Source organism: Parambassis ranga, chromosome 17 (genome assembly GCF_900634625.1).
Source record: "Parambassis ranga chromosome 17, fParRan2.1, whole genome shotgun sequence".
Taxonomy (NCBI): domain Eukaryota; kingdom Metazoa; phylum Chordata; class Actinopteri; family Ambassidae; genus Parambassis; species Parambassis ranga.
In genome coordinates this window covers 3,339,063-3,363,110 of record NC_041037.1, presented here as the reverse complement: position 1 = coordinate 3,363,110, position 24,048 = coordinate 3,339,063, and the positions used below count along the sequence as shown (strand labels likewise).

General features: G+C 42.8%; 1 protein-coding gene across 1 annotated transcript in view; it reads right to left on the bottom strand.

The window, feature by feature from the left end:
- The window catches only part of LOC114449324 (receptor-type tyrosine-protein phosphatase mu), a 149,579-nt gene that overhangs the window by 69,090 nt on the left and 56,441 nt on the right, over positions 1–24,048 (bottom strand). The window contains exons 7-9 of the mRNA XM_028426882.1: positions 19,126–19,419; positions 5,149–5,457; positions 2,907–3,016 (exon numbers count right to left, since the gene is read on the bottom strand). Coding sequence (XP_028282683.1) covers positions 2,907–3,016; positions 5,149–5,457; positions 19,126–19,419 — 713 coding nt within the window. The remainder of the gene's footprint in view (positions 1–2,906; positions 3,017–5,148; positions 5,458–19,125; positions 19,420–24,048) is intronic.

Sequence of the window (24,048 nt, the reverse complement as noted above, 5' to 3'; positions counted from 1 at the left end):
TCTGAGTGGCAAAGATGTCATGTTAGCCAGAGCTCGAAATCATAGATCATTTGTCAATATTTGTCTCAGGAAGATTCTCAATAAAATTTGAGCTGCAAAGTCTGAGACTACCAGAAAAACTGTGATGTGCTACTATTAATAATACAACGCTTTTCATGTGGCTGGAATGCAGCACTGCCTGGCTGTTACAGCTGTAAAGCCTTCTTCTTCTAAGCTTCCACTGTAGTCGTCCCAGAGGTGTGTAAAATCACTTATTTTGATGAGTTATAAACAGAAAGTAACCCAGATTGGGAATAAGTGCATGCTGACATCTCCGCTGGGACTTGTCACCCTGGTAACCCAGAAAGTGGAGAAAAAGTTTACCTTGAGGGTTTCTCACAGCCTCCCCAAAGACCAGCTGAAGATGGACGCAAACAATGAGCCTAAACAAGCAAAGAAACACACACACCGCAGCCACCCCGGACCAACGTCCTGAGCGATAATATGGGTGATAATGTCCCTACTGAACCGTTTATGTAAGGAAGATGCCCACTATAGATACAGGAAGCACATAAAAAGCTATTACATCTATGCTGTACAGCTGTATTTACATTTGTTGTGTTTTCAATTTGCATCGCTACATATGACTGACATATAAATGTGTAAATAATCTGCTGCACATCTCTCATTCTGTCGAAAACAGGGTGCCAATAAAATAGAATTCACAGAGCACTGGTCAAAAAGGAGTGCAGCTGAAATCTCTTTGATATCAGGCCTTGTCAGATACATTTCACTTTGAGTTCTTTGATAAAGTCAAATCAAAGCAAGGTCCTGACTTATAAAAAGCAACTTCTGGGGAGCAGCAGCAGAATACATGGAGGGTTATTTTCTTAAAGCAGACACAGCTGCTGGCTTGCAAGGTTTTCTGTCATCCCTGGTTTAAAACAAAGCAATGTGAATATTAGCACTACATTTTAAAAGGGAAAATCTAAGACGATGGTTTCCTGCAGTAACTAGACACATTACTGCGATGATGAGGCTGAGAGAGGTAATTGTAGCAGCATGATTATAAGTGGGTGATTTCAGACATTTGTCTGGGAATAGATAAGTGAATGTGACAAATCTACCCTGAAAGCTTTTACCTGTGCTATGAAATTTTAAACAGACAAACAAATAAAACATGTTGCTCTAAAAGAGATTGAGCCTGGAAGTTTTAATGGGCATTGTTCTGCAGGTTTTCAGACGCCGCACTGCACTCCACACGCTCGGATGAACTGGGTCGTGTTATGATTCCAACTTTTCAGCTTTGATTAAAACGTCTCTGTGCTGCCGAGGGAATATTTATTTCACTCACAGTCACAGAACAGAACATGTGTGGCTCTGTTTGCATTGCTTTCAATATTCAGTCTGCGTATAAGAAACAGTCCTGTCAATGATTGCTAACCTAGTCAAAATACCAAGCGTGAGCAAACAGTGACAGGAGAGAATATCAACAGAGGAGAATCAATCTGCCGGAGGATCACTTCCACCTTAAGCTGGTTAGGATCCGTGTGTATTATAGTATATTGAGAGTGTGTGCGGAGACTGTATGTATTCTTCAAGCCTGTGTAGCTCTCCTGGAGGAGGCTAGAGCCTTGTGTCAACAATCGCTCGGTGCCAATATGTGAGGTGTTTGAGGTGCGTTTCAGAAATTGCATTTTCTATAGAGGTCATCTAACAGAACAGACGATGACAGCGGCTTGCAGTCGAGTTTCGTTCTTCATAATGAAGAATTAAAAAGCTGAGCTTATCATGAAAAGCCTTGAAAATCACATTCTTGTATTTATTTCCACCTAATTGCAGAGAACATCAGGCCTTTCCTGTAGTGAACTAAACTAAACTCAAAGTGGGCTATTGACCTGTTGATGGAAAGCCATTGTAGAGCTTCTATGCTACCACTTACTTTCATTAAAACACGTCTTATTGGCTGATATTTCATCATTTCAAGGCCAATATCTGCCAATGTCATAAGAACAACATTGCACACACATATTATCAATACATACTTTATCATTATTATTATAGACCTGAGACATCAAGTACAGGCTGAAACACCTGAAACATACAGCCCCCTTCACACATGCACCACAGCTCGGAAATCTCCTGAAGTGTCAAAGCAGTCGGGCATTAAACAGTCGTCTAGGTACAGACTGTAAGGTGTCAGATTGAGCCCATGTGCAAATGGAGCCGCTCATTGTCTGAATTATTCATAGTTGATGCTGCAGCACAGAGTGTAGCTGCTTTGTACCTCTTCTGCAGAGGCCTGACCCCCCTCACCTAAACCAAAAGGAGGATTTCTGGTAACCTGCATCTGGCATGGACAAGTGACTGCTGCGTGCCACAGCTGAGAGAAGGACAGTGCCTGTACTTGTGTTCAAGCTAACAGTCCTACAGTGATGTTATATTATGTGATGTTCAAGTATTGATGACAGTCAAAAGACTAAAAACTAAACTGGGGGAAAATAAATGTTCTGTTCCAGTGGACATACTGCCAGCTTAGTTTGTTTAGCTCTTAATTCCATAAACTTAAAGGCTGTATTTGTGTTTAATTATAATATACACAAAGGGATACATTTAAGAGGATTCACTCCACTGAGACTCAAAGCGAAGCTGAGCAGACCGTAAATCAGTTTTCTGTTGTCCTAAAATTATTGATCATCTACTGCAATAAAACTAGTTTACCTAGTAAATCCCTCTTTATGAAATAAGCCCCCCTTCTGTCTGGCAGCTCCACCTTTACGGCACCTCAGTACACAAAACTACCCATTACAAAAAAAAAAAAAAGGAAATGCAAACATTTAACAGGGTGGAGAGCGAGAAAAACTACTCTAAAGGGTGATCCATACCTCCAACATTCTGCCATCTTATCTTTTTGTTTGTTTTTTTACCTCGTACTGAGTGATGATCCCGTAGGTCTGTGCTGGTTCTCTCCACTTCAGGATGATCTTCTCCTCGTAGGCGCTGCCCTGAATGGACTCCAGAGGAATGGCCCCCGGCACTGTGCGGGAAAGGACCGCGTTAGGTTCTCAAAACGTGCAAAATTTGAAGGTAGCAGAAGCACACAGTGGGATTTACTTGATATTTTTCTGCTCTACAACTTTTCTTCTTAAAATGCTGTCAATAAAACTTGGATGAAAGCAGCTTTTATTATTCTTTTCCATTATTATTTATTTGATGTGCATAAAACAATCAATTGAAAGCTTTTCAAGGACCTCCAGCACACACAAAGGCCATGAGCCAAAGTCAAAGATACGTTAATAGGAATTTGTGAGATGATTTTGAAGTCGCTGCGACTCACAAACAAACACTGTGCTACACGTTTCCACAGCAAAACTGAATTTTCTTACAGATAAAGAAGTGTTGTAGATGGAATTCTAATCTTTTTGCAATGTTTACTTGTACTGAGATACTGCCAAAGATCTGGTCCTTTAACCCCTTATGTGAGTTGCTTTCATTCTGTAAGCGAAACACAATGATGTGGAGATGTTTTTTTTTTTTCTCACAGATATATCTGGAAGAACGCAACTACAACTACACCCTGTCTGTACACTTTATCCCACGGGACTCTAAACACACAGATCCAGACAGAAACACAGAGCAGTCAGATACTGTGAAACACAGTTGCCACTTTCAAGTTTCCAGGCAGAGATATCTGAGCCAGACATGACTCTCTTTTCGTCAGCTGAGCCTGTTTGTTATCTGGCGGCCGGGGGTTCCTTGAGACTTCTGTAGAGTTCATTTCCTGTGTCTGCTGAGGCAACACAGAGGATCTTTCATCTTTGAAGGAGGTGGATATACAACACAGAGGCTTACTGTCTGACTCCTGGGCTCTGCTGGAACACATTTGGAAAATCCCAGACTTTGTTTACGCCTGTTTATCAGGTGACAATCACCTGCTCATCCCAAGGATCAAAACATCACCAGAGGTGTTATTCGGCAATTGGAGCCATGCTTGTTTCTACTCTGATGTGCTTTCTATAATAGAGGAGACATTAAGAAAAGATAACTACCTGTGATTGTGGATGTAACATTGATGTATATGCAGTCTGTTATTTCTGAAGAATACAGGTATGACAGAACAGTTGTTGCTGTGGATGCAGTTCTGATTGCTATGTATAACAGACCTGTTGCTATGGAAACCGTTGTGATGGGAGAACCACATCCAGTCAGCCAAAGAAGTAAGATAAATGTCATTAATCAATGGCTGGTAATGTTCATGTTGAGGTCTGTTATTTCTGAAGAATACAGATATGACAGAACAGTTGTTGCTATGGATGCAGTTCTGATCACCAGGGAGGAGACCAAAATCGTTGCTATGGATAACAGACCTGTTGCTATGGACACAGTTGTGATGGGAGAACCACATCCAGTCAGCTAAAGAAGTAAGATAATGTTATTTTAAGCTACTTATTAATCTCTTTATTAAGTCTACTGTCATATCCTGCAGTCTGTTATTTCTGAAGAACAGACCAGTGCTATGAATAACACAACGGTTGCAGCTCTGATCACCAAGAAGCACCACTTCCAATTTGCTAAAAAAAAAAAAAAGTCTGATAATGTTCATGTTGAGGTCTGTTATTGCTGAGGAACACACTGTTACAGCGTGTAACAGATTGGTTGTGATCATTTGGAAGCACCACACATCATCTAAAGCAGCCTGGCAATTTCATTTTGAATTGATTTCTTTGGTCAGTAGGAGCGTAATAAGCAGGACAATGAGGCGCTTCACATCCTGGATCACCCTGTCAGGGTTTAATTTTCTGTAATGACTAGCTTGCAGCATATTATTCCTTACATAACACATTATAAAACCATTCAGATAATAGAGCTACTTAAAGTAGACTGAACACAGGAGTTACTGTGATGGTGATGTTTTCTCTGGAGTAGATCCAGTTTTCCTTGCATTGTTCAAGTTTCAGTGAAAACCAGCAAACTAAATGAAAATAAAACAGAATCAGAATTAATTTTAATTGTCTTTGCCAACTTGAACTGATCCTTTTTAAAATGGCAGCTGAAAAAGCCATGTTTTACCACCTCTGTTTTTAAGAATGTTAACTGCATTTTGATTACATGTAGCCTGTTGCTTCAAACATTGAATTGATCTCCCTTCGTTCTCTTCCCGTCACTCACCGTCCTCATCAGTCTGAACCTCCAGCTCCGTGCTCTCCTTTACACCCTCCGGGTTACGCAGCACCAGCTTGACACTGAGATTGGTGAAGGGCGTCAGGTTGTGGATGGTGTGCTGAGGATCGCGGCTCTGGGTGTCATAACACACCTCCTCCCGGGTCTCGTCCTTGCCGGCCACTCTGGAGCGGTACTGGACGGTCAGGTTGTAGCTGTGGCAACGGGTCACATTGTAGCCCAGAGGTTCCCAGCGAATCGTCACCTGTCTGGACTGGATGTCCACCACCTCCAGCCGCCGTGGGCCGTGCATGGGCTCTGGGCAAAAAATGGACAAAAGCAGAGGAGTGTGAGCGTGCATCAGGGTAACCAATTAGGCCAGTGCTATAGTTTCAATAAAATCAAGAGAAATTACTGGAGGGAAGACTGTGTTCCTTTGGGTCAAATAAGAGCTAGTAACAGATTTTTCATAACACTTAAGCCCCAGTCAATACTTCTACTCATATTGAAATAGCATTTCTTCTGTTTGTAGTGCATATTTCCAGAAAATATTTGGAAATTTCAAAGCCACAGCCTGATACTGAGCACTGCCAAATCCCAGCACCGTTGCTAACTTGGTCTCACAGCAGCTGCCCACACCGAGACAGCAGAGGCCTGTTGGTGGAAACCCTCAGCAGGAGGTGTATCATCCCTTCAGAGCGTGCCGTTCTTCTGCTCCTTCTACCTTGTCCTCCGCCTTTTCCACTCTCTTTTCCATCTCGCCCAGTGGCGGTCAGCTATTAGCACCACACTGATACAGAGTCAGCCAGCCTGTCAATCCGGGCAGGATACAACCTCCATTGCCATCCTATCACCTCTAATCACATACACTGTGTCTCCTTGCCTTTTTCCTTTCACTTCTCCATTTTCTCTCCATCTTTTTTTCCCTCTCTCTGTCCATCTCTTTCTCTGTGACTCGTCCTTTTTCTATTTCCCTCTCCCTCTCTCTTTCTCCGCATCTCCTCATTCTGCTCCCCCCACGCTACATCTATTTTCCCCTCTTGCGTTCCCTCTGCCTTCTCTCTCTCTCTCTCTCTCTCTCTTTCCTACGGGAGGAAAGCAGCCCAAGCACAAGGTAATGGGATCAATTTCCATTCCAGGTTAAATTCGCAGTCCATTTCTCTGGAACTTAACACTTTACCACCTATTAGGAAGAGCCAGGGCTCAATTTCCCCGTTCCCCAGGAGACACAGTCCAGCAATTCAGAGGCAGCCACGGCAGCCATGTTTAACATTCTGGAGGTGCATGAGGGGGGAGACTGGACTGGATGCTGTTCATTTCTACAGACTGTGTAAAGGACATAACAAACAAGCAAGAATCTGCAAACAAGCACTGCTGACAACATCTTAATCTGATTCCACTACATGTACCTTTTGGTTATAATCCAGTGCATAAAAATAATTTTAAATTAACTTAGAGGAATATGAGAGGAAATCTATAGCTGGCTCCACATGCTTGTACAAGTGAGAAAGGAAATTGCAAAGAGAAAAACGGGGAGAGAAGCACTTGTGGAGAAACAACGGATGTGATGGCTCCTGCTCCGACAGATAAAATAGCATTAGAAGGGCCTGAAGGAAGAACAAGAGCCATTGAAGAAAGATTGGCGAACTGATATCAATGTGCAGCATGTAGTACATGACGCAAACACAAAGAGCTGCAAGTCCTAATGTCCATTCCGTCTGTCTCTGTCTGTCCAAGAAGAATTTATTACAAGGAAGAGTGTGCAGTCGGTGCCTGACTCCGCCAAACTGCAAACTAATTAGATTAGATTTAACTTTATTGTTATTACACAAGTACAAGGCAACAAAACGCAATTTGGCATCTATCCAGATATACAGTATCTACAGTATGTGCAGGATAATATACAGATTAATAATCCAAGAAGTGATGCATAAGTGTAGTGATGAAAGGAGGGACTTTAAAGAGCACAACCGGGCCCAAGCATCTCCACAAAAACAGATCTTGTGGCGTACCTACCAACACTAGTCCAAGAATGGACAACCAATAAACCTGCAACAGGGTCACAGACACCCAAGGCAGAGACAGAAGAGCTATTAAAGTCAAAACAGGACATAAACGTGCCAGAACAGACACCAAAGGTGAATAGACAATGGACCATGGAGTAAAGCTGGAGTTCCATCTGTGTCATTGACTGTGCCTGATGAAGAGATGGCAGCATGTTGTGCAGATTTTGTGCATAAAAGGGTTTTCCTAGAGAAACCTTTCCTCAAGTCCACTGCTTCAAATTTTATGGTTCAACTTTGAAAAGGGGTCTCCTGCCGGTGCAGACGGCCACTGATGGTTTTGAAGGAAAGTATTACATTTTGGCAGAAAGTGGTTTGTAAAACTTCCAGCTTCAAAGGACTCAGTGATGAAGTGAAAATATTCAGACACAAAACGTAAAAACCGGCATCCACTGGTGGATAAATGTAGTGATTCACAAAAGGCATTTAAACAAATGTCACCACAGAAAGAGATTCTCACACAGAAAGTGGGGAGAACTGGCACAAGAAAACAGGCTTCCTCAAATCGGTTGCAATGTTGGGAGAGCCATCCAGAAAATAGAAGTTTAAACCCCTTTATTTGCGGAACTATCTGTTGGCCGCACTCAGTAGGCAACGGTTACACTAAAAGCACAGAGAATTGCAGGGTGGCCAGGCACAGAAATCAAATTAAACCAGATGCTCTCAAAGCGACAAATGCACCAAAGTGTGAATCTCAAGCAGACGTGCACGAGCGGCTGAGTGTGAGACTCATTTCTGGAGCGTTCAGAGAGAATGTCACACTTCCATCTTTGTGGAACATCATAGATAATGTCCACTGCACCCCAATTCTGGCCAAGGGAGAGATGCCAGAGAGAAAGGAGGACTTGTGGAAAATATAATCAGGCAGAGAAATAGCCCATGCCAAACAAAGAAGAGGAGAAATGAAATAAGGCAAAGCAATTATCTTACTTGTATAAAAATTTTAATGTGTCTTTTATTGCTGCTAGGACCATTAGACATTTTCTTTTCACCCTGGATGCACACGCAGGAAAAGGAAAAGGTACATGCATAAAGAAATATTGGCCATTCTGTGAGCTGCTCTTGTGATTATTCTAAAGCCTCTTCCTGGAGTTTTGTAGAGAAAAGGCTAATTGTTTGTTGCCCTCTTGGCTCCCTGTAGTGCAAATGCCAGCTGTCTGAGGGAGGCAGTAAAATGTGAGGATCTGTGGCGTGCGCCCAACCAGAAGTGGTAACCCATGACTCAGAATGACATCATCTGTTTGCCTGAACAACAAGGTCCATTTTAGAGTCTGTTCATGGCCATGTTCGAGGAAACACAGGAACACCTTCCTGCCTGGCCTGATCTGAAATATCCTATATAAATGTGTTCAAACAGGCCCATGAATGACACGATGATGAGGACGAGTACATCGACGTACCACGACTGCTGCTGCTTGAGTTTTATTGACCAGGCACTAAGAGGCACAACAATTCTCTGAAGCTACGGCACACTGAGGTCGACATTGGGGTGAAAGAAGTGAATATATGACTCTAATATCTCTCCAGTAGGGCAGATATTTCTAGTGGAATAGAGTTATAATAATGTCTATGAAAGCATCCCTTGGAGCAGGAAATTACTGAGGTCTATCTTTTTTGCCAGGGCACACAAGGACCAGCTGCAGCAAGAGCCAGATTGATATTCCAAGCGGTGGACAAATTATCACCTGCGCCACACTTGCCGATGTAATTGAATAATTTGAATTTGACATTTACACAGAACTATGAGTGATTTTTTTTGTCATTACAGTGTGACATTTAAATAATGTTTTTAGAAATTATCAGCATGTTATTGCCTCCCGCTAATTTGAGGCAGGCCCCTGCGTACATGCTACTGCAGCCCAAGTGATAACGTGATTTCACACAACACATGAAACAAAAACAACAAATAACCGCATGTTGCTACTGCTTGTCCTAGAGGGGGCTTCAAATGGTGCACTTAGCCCCTGGGTAGAGCAAGACATTAGTCCTGGATGAAAGGAAACAAATTGGCCATGTCTGGAGCACAGCCATTTTACTGCGAGACAAGTGTGTGTGTGTGTGTGTGTGTGTGTGTGTGTGTGTGTATGAGGGGTGGGGGGCAGTGTGTGTTTATAGCCTTATGGGACTTTTCATATGCATGCACAGCAGCTCAAGTCTGGTTTCTCAGCATCTTTTCCAGCCATATGTACAGAAGAGCGATTTATTTATCAGATCTTCCTCAGGCTTCGCAGCGTACGAGTCGTTCGGAAAGCCGGGATCTTTATCTGATCCGCATCGATTAAGAGCAAGAAAAGCCTGGTGCAGGCGTAGACTTCTAACAGACCCAGGAGGGGGGGTGAGGGAGGAAGAAAAGACTTCTCCCCCCCAATGATTAGAAACCCCAAGCAAGTCAATGTGGCTCCCGAGCTTGCTCGCTATCTCATCAGGATGAAACAACGCTCAGGTGGAGGAGGTGGAGGAGGGGGTGCTTGTTGTTTGGAGATGAAAAAAGAAAAATGCCTCGACTCTCACAGTATGGCATGCAGACAGTCAGAATGTCAGCCAGGGCTTGTGGAAGACTGCACCAAAACAACATGACGAAGATTAAACCCTGGTCGGTGGGATGTTTTCATGTAAAGTGTTCCATTGTAGGCAGCGAGGCCCGGCACTGGTGTCACTTATCTCTGCGCTTGCTGTGTGTTATTCACTCTGTTCTGTTTGAGTTGGGCTGGCTGGGAAGTGAGCACATTTGTTTGCCTCTTTCTATTACATCTCAGTGATAGCATTGTGACCATAGAGGTAATGACATGGGTTTTACACTTAGGAAATCATTTTCATATCCCACAGAAGCGAACAGTAATGATAGCTTTTGATAACCGACAATCAAAGCTCCATCACCCTCCTACAGTGTTCCTCTATGCAATCCTCTAGAGGAGGAGAAGGAGTGGGTGTGTGTGGGGGAGGGGGGGGGGGGGTTTAGAGGTGGAAAGATGGAGGGAGTCAATGTGTGCGAGGGAGAAAAGAGTGGAGGGAGGAAGGTGGAAGGTTTTTGTTGCCATCAAATGCAACAAGTCAAACGAGGCCTTGGGGTTGACACGTGTACATGTTATAATTGATAGCACTTTAAAGCCACTGTACGCGCACCCTTTTGTGTTCCAACATCACCCTCTACACCCATTACAAAGTCAGAGACAAATGCCCACATGCTCATGACACACACACACACAGACAATTTTCCCATACACCTTGGAGGCGTGGATAATCACAAGGATTTATTGAATGGTGGTCGTCCCTCCTCACTCTATCAAGTCCTTCTTTATAGGCCTCATGATAAATGAGACTGCCATGATGGGTGAGGATGAGGGGCGGAGGGGGGGGCTACAATGCTCTGGATCAAATTGAAACCACTGAATGAGCCCCAGCGCTGGACCAGGTCGTGCTGCCACCTTGTCTGATGAAGCCCCTGAAGCTGTAGGGGTGGAGATGAATGGGTGAATGCCTTCCTACTCACAGCCCTGAACAGAGAGGGAGAGTGAGAGTGTGTGTGTGTGAGACAAAGTAAGACATACTCCACCAGCACGCATGATCTACGACAAGACTCAGGACTGTCAAGTCATACCGAGCCGGTGCTTGTTCATGAACAAACCAGGCTATTTTTTGCTGGCCTACAATGTCACCAGCTCAACTGTGTAAGCAAAGATTTCTTTATTGAGTGTTTATATCTCTTCAGTTTCTCAGAATCTTCATAGTTTCTTTCAATATTTGGACGCAATCAACAGCAAATCGGATCGACGGAGACACACCCACAACGTGATGCGTCATAAAGTGTTTCACAAGCGTCAACTACTTTCAGTTGACTTTTCATGTCTCTTGTGCCTTGTACCAGGCAGGTTGGGTTAAGACGACGTATCTGGCACAGAACTTCTGTTTTCTTCACCATTCAATTTAAAGTATTCCCACTCAGCTGCAGGTCTCCAGCATGTTGTCACTCCCTGCTGTGAGCATGTGGGATGTCGGCATCCAAGGTGACATGGTGTACAGTTTCCAGACTCCTAAACTTCCATCAGCTCAAAAACACTGCACTTTTAACTGCAAAAAAAAAAAAAAGATTCAACATATAATGGTATAAATGTCTATGTGAAGCTTGTTCTTTTAGAGGAATAACAAGAACAAACTTAGCAGGTGTGAGTCAGACACAGAGAGCGAAGGAAAGAGCGAGTCCACCGACCGGATGAAAACAAATGGACAGCCTGTTGATGAGAGGAGCAGAGGCAGCGGAGGTAGAACTGGTTAAATCAATCATTCATTTTGTTTCCACCAATATGCCGTGTGCTGATTGGGGTCAGAGTGACAGGTGGAATGACCTCCCTCCCTCCCTCCCCCCCTCATCTGTCTTAGCACACAGACATGCCCACACACAGGCGTATACATCACTACAGTCAGAGAACGGGCCTTTGTCTTTCCTCCGGGAGAAAATGGCTGCTGCTGTTAGGGCTTACAAATAGGAAGAACACAAGCCCTCATTTACAGATGGGGACGCAATCTCTACAGGAGCAGTGGGAGGTTACCAAGGTGATCCTTCAACTTCAACACATCCCAGATGGCCCGTGTGCCATTGTCATTTGTCGCCAAAAAACCTGCATGTGTCGTGCTTAACGCAGGGTGTTACCCACAGTGTAAATCAAAGCAAGGGGCTTGACTTTGTGAAATGGTGGCTGCATTTTTTTGAGCCACCTACTTAGGAGATATATGGGATCCAAGATCTCGCTATCTAGGTGGGAATAAATCGCAGCTTTCCTGACATTCATGTCCTTTAGTTGAGGAGATGCAGAAATGTTCTTGAGTTTCAGAGTTATACAAGCAGACTGAATGAGTGCTTGTTGGATGCCTCGGAAAAAAGGGGGGGGGGGGGGGGGGATGGGACATCTATAATTCAGCAAAAGGATGGAGAAAATCTGTGACAAAAATTACAGCAGATAGACCATGAATAATTAAAGACGGAGAATAGAAACATTTAAAGACCTTGAGAAGCATTTCAGTTCACATTTTTTTTTAACATAAGGATCCTGCCAAGCCCGACTAAACTTTATTCATCATCCTCTTGAGGCTTAAGCATAGAGGTTACAAACAACCTCAATGATAATTGTTTATGAGGAGCTGAAGAAGCAGCAGCTCCAGAGTAAAGAAGAGACTTTATGTGGATGTCACGGGAGTATCGTTTGTGCACATCTGTTCTCAGAGTCCTGTTTGGGGAATAGATGAATGGGAGTGATGGAGGTGAGGGGAAATAATAGTAATGAAACAGCTATGAATGCAAAGTCTCTTTCTGCCTTCCTTTTCAACAGCATTTGTTTGAGGACATGTCCTTGAAAGAAACACAATTTGCCTTTTGCGGAGCCAATATCATAGAATACAATTCGCCATTCTACTTCCAACTGCCTGTGATAAAAACACTTTTATTGTGCTCCTCCCATAACCTTCCCGCACACCACAAACTCAATCTGCCCTGTTTTCTCTCTGGCTGACAAAAGCACACACATTCAATGGGACTCAAACCAAGGCCTTTCATTGCACAATATATAAACCCTATAGGGTCACATGACTGGCACCCATTGTGGGTGACAAACCAGACGGTTATCTGAGATGGTGAAGTGCTTTCTATTCAAGGCTCAAGGCAACAATGCTGTTAATTAGACACATGCCTAGCAAACAATTTCCTCTCCTCTAAGACCCAGGCAGACAGATCTGCTCAATCTTAAGCTTAGCAAAAAAAAAGAGGCAACCATCATAAAAGGTTAGAGGCAATTTTCTCTCCGGACCAGCACACAGCCACAGAGGGAGAAAAAAAATCACAGTTACAGCTGACAGGACATCACTCTTCCTTTGTTAAGGAAATGTTAAAGCTTCGTTAGACAAGAATCAGAGGCAAAATATACTGATTCAGTTAGGTGTGATTGGAAGCTGGCTGAGCTAACACGGTTAGCGGGCTAACAATAGCGCAACTCTTTAAAAAAAAAATGTGTTATCACTTCTGTCCTTGGACTTGGCGACAGCTCTGCAGCCTCTCTTCCTTCTTCTTATGTGCAGCTTCAGTGAACATACATAGGACATAAATAATTCTCTCTGAAGGAAAAGGTCATTCACACCTCTGCTTTCACAACATCTGGCCACTTGCAATTTTGCAAGTTCAACAAAGGTGAAATCTGACCTGTGAATTTTCCACAGATTGTTCCCAAACTGACATAAGTGAATGAAAAAAAAGGCGGCGAGGTGAACGCCGGCAGACGCTTTATGTAACTGGTACAAAGCCTTAACTGTCCTCCAGTCAGGTCATTAAATCTTCTTGTCTATCAAAATAAATGGTTCCTTGACATATTAAGTGTACATTGGAAGAAAAGGGGGTATTTTTCTGTAGATTGCACTTTTCAAAGCTCTCTCCTGGCAGCTGAACAATGGCAGAGAGAAGAAATTGCATTAAAGTAAAACAGATATTTCTTTGTAACATTTAACAGCAAGAAGAGTTTTTCTTTTTTTCATTTGGTGGATGGAACCAACGGACTTGAAGGTTAACTGTACAGATGTGTATGATTCTTATCATGACCGTGTTTCTAGGAGTTTGTGAGTGGTTCAGACTCTTCAAGGACAAAGCAGCGTTTGTGTTCTTTAGATAGGATTCTTCTGTGGATAATACAGATAAGCAGAGAAGAACATTCATAATTTAGTTCATGTATCTCATCCTATTTAAAATAACTCGCTCACAATACACTGCACCAACACTGTGAAGCTTACCAATAAAATGAGGGTGAATGTTTTCTAAGTGACACCATGATTGGAGAAATGCTTTAAAAGCAGAAGGTAGGCCTTCATGAATCTGAGCTTCATGAGGGAGTTAATTTTATTTGTGCACTATGAGTCACATGTGTCACTGCCACTATTTGTATGTATTCTCAACTGTATTGTAGAGTTCTCATTTCCTGGAAATCAAATAAAAGTGGATGACTCCTCCTGCACAACGGGGGCGTGTCTCCACATACTAACTGTTTCTTTGCATTCTGCTTTATCTGAGCATGACTTCCTGCCTAAAAATCAACAGTGAAATCTGTAGGGCTTTAAAAAGAGGCAAAAGGTGTGTTAAATGACTACACAGACAGTTTCAAATGTGGAAAGGGGCTCTGACGTCATGCTCCAAGTACAGGGATGACCATTACATTTTACTTGGAAATATCAAGTAACTAAGCCAATGAAGTTGGTTAGTGAATATTACTTGGATTGAAGTATTACATTTACATACAAAACTGAGTACACATAATTACAAACAATCACCAAGTAAATCACTAAGTCAAAAACTGCTATTTTAAAGTAAAAGCAATAAATTCAGTGGCTCAGTGGTATAGCAGGGTTGTCCAATAACCGGAAGGTTGGCGGTTCGGCCTCCAGTGCACTCACTGGTGTATGAATGCATATGAATGAATCGGCGGTGGTCGGAGAGGCCGTAGGCGCACCTCAGGAGCCACGTCTCCGTCAGTCTCCCCCTGGGGAGCTGTGGCTACCACTGGTAGCTTACCACTGCCACTGTGTGAATGTGGTGTGAAAGAATAATGCATCTCAATGTAAGCGCTTTGAGTGCCTACCCAACAGAGCAGAAAAGCGCAATATAAGACCAATGCATTATTATTATTATTATTATTCTTATTTCTTTGTAGAATTAAATATATAATTGAAGTAATAATTACAGGGCCAAACAAAGTTTTTTTTTACAGTGTAGCCTCAAAATGTAAAAGATCTTAGTTGTGTTGCTGAAGCCAAGCTGACAGGACTTGTAAACAGTTTCTCACTCAAGGTTATTATTTGTAAATCGCCTTGAGTTTTTTGTAAAGCAGCGTCAAAGAAGGCAGAGAGTCCAGAATAAACACAATAAAGTAAAAGTTAAAGATGAATTGCAATTCAAATTATAGTTAGTCTATACACACACACACTACCGTTCAAAAGTTTGGGGTCACCAAACCAAAGTTTGGGGTTCTATAACTTCTATGATCAGCATAACAGTTCAGCTGTGCTAACATCATTTCACAGGAGTTTTCTAATCATCAATTAGCCTTTTTAACACGATTAGCTAACACAATGTACCATTAGAACATAATGTGATGGTTGCCTGAAAAGTACCTCTGTATACCTTTGTATATATTCTATTAAAAATCAGCCTTTTCTAACTAGAATAGTCATTTACCACATTAACAATGTCTAGACTGAATGTCGCAATATTATTCTGATTTCATCTTTTGGCCACAATCACTTCTTTATTCCATACAATCGATGTCCAATATTAAATTTAATGTTATAAGAAAACAATAACATAATTATTTATATGAAATGATTTTCTCCTCATTCAAGTTACATCCAAGCACAAGTGAGATGAACCATCACACTGGATTTTACCGGTCAATTGTCATTCTTATGAGCATCAAACAAACCTGGTCTTCAATTCACCAGGAGGCTAAATGCAAATAACCAGCCTTGGTGTGGGAGAAGATAATTGTGCAGCTCCTCCCTGCTCTCCACTGCTGTAAACGAGTGTTTAAGCAAGGGCTGATCCCTGATTAACGCTGATTCCCCTGTGTTTAATAGCACTCAGTGTAACAGAATGGCAAAGTAAAAACAAACAGATGAGACTACGCCCACGTGGTACCAGAGCGCAGATGGAGAGAACTTATAGATGGAGATGTGGAGTTGGCAGAGGCTGGAGTCTGAGCAGGTGTTTGGACCCAGCATGGACATCATGTACTGCCATTTTTTAAAGCACCCGAGAGCCAGCGTGACGGCAAGAGGCCACAGGGTGGAGATGAGACACACAAGACAGACTGTGACAGACTGCTCTTCTACCATGGTAACCAGTATGAAAGTCTTTGTATGATCATAACAAGTGCTGCCTGGAAGAGAATCAGGCCATGTGCAGACCTTGCTCCATCAAAATAAATAAATAAAAAGTGTCATCAGCAGATGTGCACAGAACTCAAGTACAACCCTGACAGCACAGGAGCAGTTTCGCTTATGCCTTCCAAGGGAGGGCTGGAAATGGTCGTCTCTGTGTGTGATGGTCTCTCAATAACGTTGCTGAAATGCAGGGGCGCGGTGCTGTGAACCTAGGGCAGCACCTGATAATACAGCTTCTACCTTCAAGTAGCACTTAGAGAGCACACAGGACTCAAGAGTGGTAAACAATTTCACAGACTGAAAGAAAGCAAAGCTACCAGAACGTGTTTACAGCCGAGAAAAAGGAGGAGAACACGACACGTGTTAACAAGTTGTGGCGTCAACAGTCCAAAGACATGAGGCTATGCAAAGCAAAACCTGTTGTATGAATCATTCCCCTTGAAACCCACAAATAACCCCCCTAAAGCAATCACAGAGCCTTGGATAAGACAGTCTTTTGTTGTTCACTAGGAGAGTAATGGAAGTGCTTCATGGGAAAGGAAACCTTTCAAGGCTGCCTCTTTCTTCCCTCCCGTCTCTGAATTGAATCTGTGGCGTCCTTGCATTATACATTCTCCATTTTACAGAAGATTGAATTAAAACATCCTTTGTCGTCAGAAACATTGCTCATTTTTGCAAAGTGACCAAAGCATGGCTATGAATAATTATGTGAGAGATGGTACTCTCAAAGTGGCCACAGATTTTCATTAGCGCCTCCAGACAGCAGTGCAGGGAGAGAGGGAGCAAGTCTCCGGGCCTGTCTGTATCAACAGTGATGTATCACACAGCCCTGTGAGTCTTAACCGTTCAATTAGGAGCGCCGCTGAGGCCCCAGCCTGTCAGTGAAAGACCAGCGGAGAGCCGGACAAGATCAAGAGCCGCTTCCTCAAACACACATCAGGAGCCGGGGCCATCAATCTCCCCGACTGTGTCCGGCAGGGTGGCCAAAGGGGCAGGACCCCCACCTCCACACCTCGCCTCCTACCCAAGTGCACAAGCTGGGCCTGGCTCACAAGGCTGCACAGGTAGGCCCATTCATCCCTATCAAGCAGACTAAAAATGAATCAGCTCACGACCTTCACAGTGGGGAGAGGGGGCACCGCCTGGGCCGAGAGGGGAGAAAATTCTTATTTTCATCAGCGTTCCTCTGGACACTAACACGGCATTAGCTTAGGAAACTGCTGAGGCTAGGATAGTTTTGCTGGCATCCGGGTACAGCAGTGGGAATTTAGCTGGTTAATGTTGTGAGAAGGGCAATTTGTACAATATCATCAGGCATTCTCCGAGTGTCTACGGACATGTTAAGAGTCTGAATGCACAGTTGCTGTATAATAATCCGAATTTAGGGTGCCACTATGTCTCACACATGACATCAATCTGTGTTGCTGAGGAATTAAGAAGCTTGCAGGGCGTTAGGATGGAGAATTAAAGCAGAATAAACCAGGCAGTTATAAAGTTAACCATGTGGTAGGGCGGCTTTCAGCTCCATGTCAACTATAAATCATCACTTATTATCACAAACAGTGAGGGAAGAGATTTCTTCAGATGTTTCCTGTTACATGTAAACAACTCCTCTAATTGTTCCAGGTGCTCAGTGCAGAATAAATTACTCCAAACACACAAAAAAGACACAATTAATGTCCAAAATCTTTAGGCTGGAACAATAAGAAAACAGAGGCCTTTGTCTACTATGGAAATATAATTACAAAGTAAACTGGCAATGATATATGTTGTGCAATTGTTAGATGCAGTTATTTACTTCTAATGCAATGAGCCTGCACAATGGGGCTTTACCAACAATGGAGCCCTGATGGCTATTTATTATATGCAGAGGGCGAAATATTTCTGTTTGTATAAGTAAATTAGGAACGGTACAAAGTGTAATACAACAAGCTTTACGCAATAATAATAATCATAATATAAAAATAAAGAAAAAGTATCGAGTGAGTGAATGGACTGCTTGAACTGCTTTGACCGCTGCTTTTTACACAATTGTTGTGAATTCAAGTATCTCGCCGTCTGTTTAATCGAGTGGGCTGCTTCTGTTCTCTGCTGTATCAGGCAGTCATTGTGGTGAAAGTGTGCGAAGTACAGTCAATGAAAGTGAAACGACGATTTTCAGCTGTCAGTGCTCTTAGTGGTAACACAGAATATTAGGAGGCAGCAGAGGATCACAGGCTTGTAAATATCACCGTCAAATTGTTAGATACTTAGGTGCCTAACTGTTATTATTTTCATCACCTGTGGGTTTCAGTAGATTTTACTTAACTTTGTATTGTCAGGATTCTTAGAAAGGTCCTCACCCCACTACTGACTGCACTGCTGAAGTTGGGAGTTTGACTCAAATAATTATACAGCAACAGTTAAGTGTTGTGAAAAGTCTTTTGTCAACTAAAATACCCGTTTTCTGAACTTGAGCAAGAAGTTCTAATGCCAAATGAGTGAAGTGTTAAGGGCCAGTTTTTTGATGGGAAATGAAACAAAACAAACCTCCAGAATTAAAGGCTGGATCACAGCCACATCAGACACGTGACGTCATTATTCAACCCCTTATGTTGTCATGTAATTCAAGAGCTATTTAATTAAAAAATACATTGACTAAATCACAGATTTAAGCAGGAATTACTCTCAAATATCTTGCAGCAGAACGAATTTTATGTTAAAGAGAGGTTACAGATTCCAGCAAGCTGAAGGCAAATGCCTGGAGGAACCTATTTCTGCTAAAGGAAGCCTAAAGTGTACTACACTGACACGCTACTTGCTGCATGTGTTCACACAATACAGGTGTCCTTGACTTTATCTTTTATCAAACACACACTTTCTCTATATTTCTCCACATATGGCCCCCATACTTCTGGTCCAAAATGGGCTTCACGTCTGTTCAGACGTTGCTGCAGTAAGACCATGGAAGGTAGGTCGGTCATTACACTACCTTCCCTGAGGTGTTCTGACAGTAAATGTGTTTTGGACTCACCAGCACATCTGGTCCTGGCCCGAAGAGGGGGTCCTGGAGCTCCAGTGCCTCCCTCCAGAGGTCTGGTGAGCAGGACGCTGATCTCGTACTCTGTGTCTGGATCCAGGTGGCCGATCTTATGTGTGGTCTTGTCTACGGGCTGCAGGTCGTACATGGTGCCCGACACGGTGCGGTACTCCACCTCCCTGTCAATAATCGGGCCGTCCCCGTTGATGGAGTTGGCGTTCAGCTGGATCCAAAGATAGGTGGCGCCGACAGCGGTCAGCTGGGGTGGTGCGATGGGCACCGGGGGCTCTGTGGAAATAAAACAAAGTTTGTTTTCATGTTATACAGCTGTGGTGAAAATGTGAAATGGTAGAAAAGTGTTCAGAAAACAATTATGTTGTTTGCGTTCGTGTGTAAAAAAAAAAATAATTACAAGAAAAGAACGTAGCCTGAAATCAATGTCTTCTTTTAAACAACATCACAGTTTTCTTGAAGCAAAGTATCTTCATCTTTTCCAATAACCAAAGTATTTAACAGGAGCCATGCAACAATCAATATTTCCAGCTTGATGAATGGAACATCTCATCATCAGTCGTCTTCTGATTGAGTCATGTAATCACGCATATTTTGAAAGTGATGGCGAGGTGTAAATAAAGTCACCCAGACCTTGGCAAATGCGGCTTCCACTGAACAACATATTGATTTTAATCAGAGACCTTGCATGGAAAAGCCTTCTGGTAATTGAACTACTGAAGTTGTCATCTCTGTTGTCTGAGCCAGGAGCTGCTTTAATCTCTCAACTCAGGGCTGTTGCAGAATTTTGTAATTCTATTAAAAAAAAAAAAAAGGATCGATGAGAAAACTTAAACACAGCCTCTATTGAATGTATTTACTGTTAGAATTTACACTACCGTTTACACTACCAATCAGACATTGTTAATGTGGTAAATGACAATTCTAGTTAGAAAAGGTTGATTTTTAATGGAAAGGTTTACAGAGGCACTTTTCCAGCAACCATCACATTATGTTCTAATGGTACAGTGTGTTAGCTAATCGTGTTAAAAAGGCTAATTGATGATTAGAAAACTCCTGCAAAATGATGTTAGCACAGCTGAACTGTTATTCTGATCAGAGAAGCTATGGAACTGGCCTGGTGACCCCAAACTTTTCAACGGTAGTGTATGTGGCAGTATGGACACAGATGATGTCTATAGCATCAGGAAATGAGTGAAGACAACAGTATAGAGGACAGCTAGAAAACCTATGTTCATGCACTGTGGCTACCAAAAGGTGCTCCACAATTTTCAAAGCTTTCACAGACTGTGTTAGGGGGGATGATGAAGTTACTGCAAAACTAAAAATAGACAAACTTTACTGCAAAGAACCGTTATTTCCTAAAACAGCCGTGCTAGAAGAAGAGCAGAAAGACCTCCTGGACAAAGAATGAAGGCTAACAGGACTCCGATTTAAAAACACAAGAATTATCCTTTAAATCTATCCTTATATATCCTTATATATATATATATATATATATATGCTAAATATTAAATTGAGAAGTACCAACAATTCATTTTTATGGAATAAACAGTACTAACAAATGTTCCAATTCCTACAGTGTTAAGAAAATGTGTATTTTTATATAAAACTCTTACTGTTTAGTCTGTGTGTCACCTTGTACACGAGCCTTGGCCTTTCAAAGTAAGAGCCCTTCACCAAAAAATACAATAAAGAAAAGAAAAACAGACAATAGGCTCTTTTAACCTTCAGTGTCTGTTTGAATTGTTTGAAAAACAATATTTTGTTTTAATAAAGTTCTTCTTCAGTGTGAGTCTTTTCAGGCAAACGTGCTGCTCAATGACAACCTTGAAGATGACCTTTTCTCTGTTATGTCACCAATATTATCTAATCTTGCCTAAACCTTTCTGCCATTTCTGGTTTAATGAGGATTCCTGAAATGTCAAACCAGTTATTTCAACTGTGGGATATTTTTAAGGAAGCAGGTAAAGGAATGCACGATGTATATTTTCCAAGTCACAGCCTGTGACGTGCAGGTTCTTTACGTTTAAATATACAGATAATCCACCCTCACACTGTCAGTAACAGGTACTCCCTGCTTAGAAAACATCTCCTAGTGCAACCAAAAACCTGCCATTATCACCAAACAGCTATGACCAGCAGCTAAGGAATTACCGAGGAATCTCCCACACTGCAATAGTTGTGTGTCCCAACGGCAGCGCAGCCCTAATGAGCACACACACGTAACAAAGTAATGCCATTAGTCGCCTGGGTGCCTCTCATGGAGTTGTCATGGAGAGGAAAGAAGTCCTCTGGCAAATGAGGGGCAGGCTGAGGTGTCCGGCTGAGAACTGGTGGCTGCTCCTCAGCAGATGGTTACCCCGCCGTGACCTCCGTCGACAGGTCCCTAAACTCCCACTAATCCAAGCTTCCAGCGTTGCTGTCAAACATCACCTAAAGCAAACCGGCTAATCCAGCCGGCCGTCTTCTCCGCTCTGCACAGCCGCACAGCAGTCTGCTGGAGCCAGACAGGAAAATGAGGTGACCCAAAATCTGGGTTGTTTTGATGGTCTTTTATGGTCTGTTGTTATGTCTTAAAAGGGATTTAACCGAATTAAGGGGCAATACGCTCAGATTGATTTAAGAATTTAAGAACAGAACACAGCACAGGCTCACTCTGTGATATGACTCTTCATAGAATGGCTGCACAAATAAAATACTGGTTTTTAATAGATTAAAACATCAAATCAGTCTCTGAAAAACAGGACCAAAGCTTTCCTGTGTTTTTTTTTTTGTGGGGATAAAAGCAGATGGCATGTTTAATTACTAAATTAAACTAAATTAGAACTAAAAAACTTGTTAAAAACTACCTCAGGAACACATGAAGTATCCCTGTTTGTTTTTTCACACATTTGACAACATAGTCATTCTTTCATAACACCTTGTGATGCACACGACCAAATGGCCCTCAAAGTATGAGCAAGTTTGGAGCTGCGCTGACTCAGTCATGACTCGTTTACCGCTCAACGTGACTTATATCAGCCACCAGCAGTCAGGCGTGGCTCTGTATCTCCGCATCACTCCTGCCTCAGCTGGGACAGTGCAATCATCAAGCATTACAGCAATAAGCATTTCATTTAACTCGGAAAACTTCACAAAAGCAATAGCAGCTTATGGTGATGAAGTAATTCCTGTAGGTGCAGTAATCCTTCATTCAATTGAAATAATGGATTACCGATGTGAAACACACTCAAGTGCTGGAACACTTCAGGATATTAACAACTTATTTCTGAGTGTTTAAGCCTTGCAGAAGCAGCAGCAGGAGGGGGAGGAGGAGGAGGCCTCAGACCTTCGGCTGGAGCCGTGGGGTTAGCTGGAAATGGGGTGACGGTGCACAGATGACAGAGGTGACCGTACGCTAGGGTCAGCGAGCAGCTGCTGTCACGATGTTGACCAGACAGGCAAACGGCCCAGAGACAGCTGCGGCCCGCTCCTGTCTGCCAGAGAGCGATCACAGAAACGAGCACGTATTCACATCCTCATTCTGAAACACGCAACACAGCAGGACTGAAACCCTGAAATATTTATCATCAGTTGATGTTTTCCTTTTAATTATTTCATTAATATTTCAATTTATAAAACGATCAACAACAGAAAAACCTGAGGGACATTTTACTTAATAAATGTCTTTAATGAATAAACCGTTCTCTAAATTGTCAATTTTCTTTCTCCTGGCTCATCAATTAGTCAACTAATTGTTATAGAGGCACAGCAGTATGAGAGGTGATTGATAAGTTCATGAGCCAGAGTAGCATAGAAGGAGATGCACTCTAGTTAGTGCAGAATGTTTATATGAGAAAGGTGTCAGTTTGAGACGACTGAAAGACAATCTGCCAGTTTTTTTTTAGGTGGATCCAGAGAGATTTCTGCAGCCATTTGTATCCATGGAGGAGACTTGGGTCAAACACTTCTAACCAGAGATGAAAGAACAACCTAAACTGTGGAAAAACCCAGAGTCTTCCCTCAACAACAAAGCTAAATCAGTGAGGTCTGCATCAAAGTGATGGCCTCTGGGGAAAACAGGGTCACACACTTTAAGGGGCCCAACTCACTGATCTCAAGATTCAGTGTGGGACAGCGCTCCATCCCTTCATGTCCACACTGCCATCCAGGACTGTGGATCCTATTCATCTGATGGAGATGGAGCTCAGCGATTGCCAGAGAAAGAGTTGTAGGAAGAGACCATGCAGAGCTGTGAACGTGTAAGATTTTCTGAAATTGGCTCAAGGCATGAACTTATCAATCACACACAAGTCTTGCCACCCACCTACTGTTCACCACACAAAGAGCACTAATAAGGACTGTCACTCTCTGTTGTTAGGTTAGTTAGGCCTCCTTTCATTTGCCTGTTACATCCACTGAGCCTCTCTTGTTAAAATGCAAGAGGTCCTCATTATGTTGCACGCTTCCCTAATTGGGTGGCTGTGAGTAAAGAATCGATCGCTCCTGATATGAGGAGCGCTGGCCGCAGGAAAATGACGAGCCTGACTGGCCGACACTTCGATTTTTTTTGGTGGCTATTCTCATTAGTGCTGACACGGCTGCATCTCTGCATCCTCGACTTGCAGCCCAGAATGCTACGCTGGCCTCCAGGTGATTCTAACCAGGCCAAAGAAAAGAGCCAGCACTAGGACAGGGAGTAATTACCCCCCCCCCCCTTTCAAAAACCACTGGCTGCGCTACAGGAGAGCTCATCACGGAGGGACGGGGCTGCGCTGGGCCAAGCCGTACAGCACCCTGCGAATACATGCAGAGCGCCTCCACATAAATCTGACGGAACACTGGCATGAAAGGCAGAAGTGATTATCTGGGATAATCAAGCATTCACTCTCCTCATGTTGAAGGAAAAAGCAGTGTATGGTA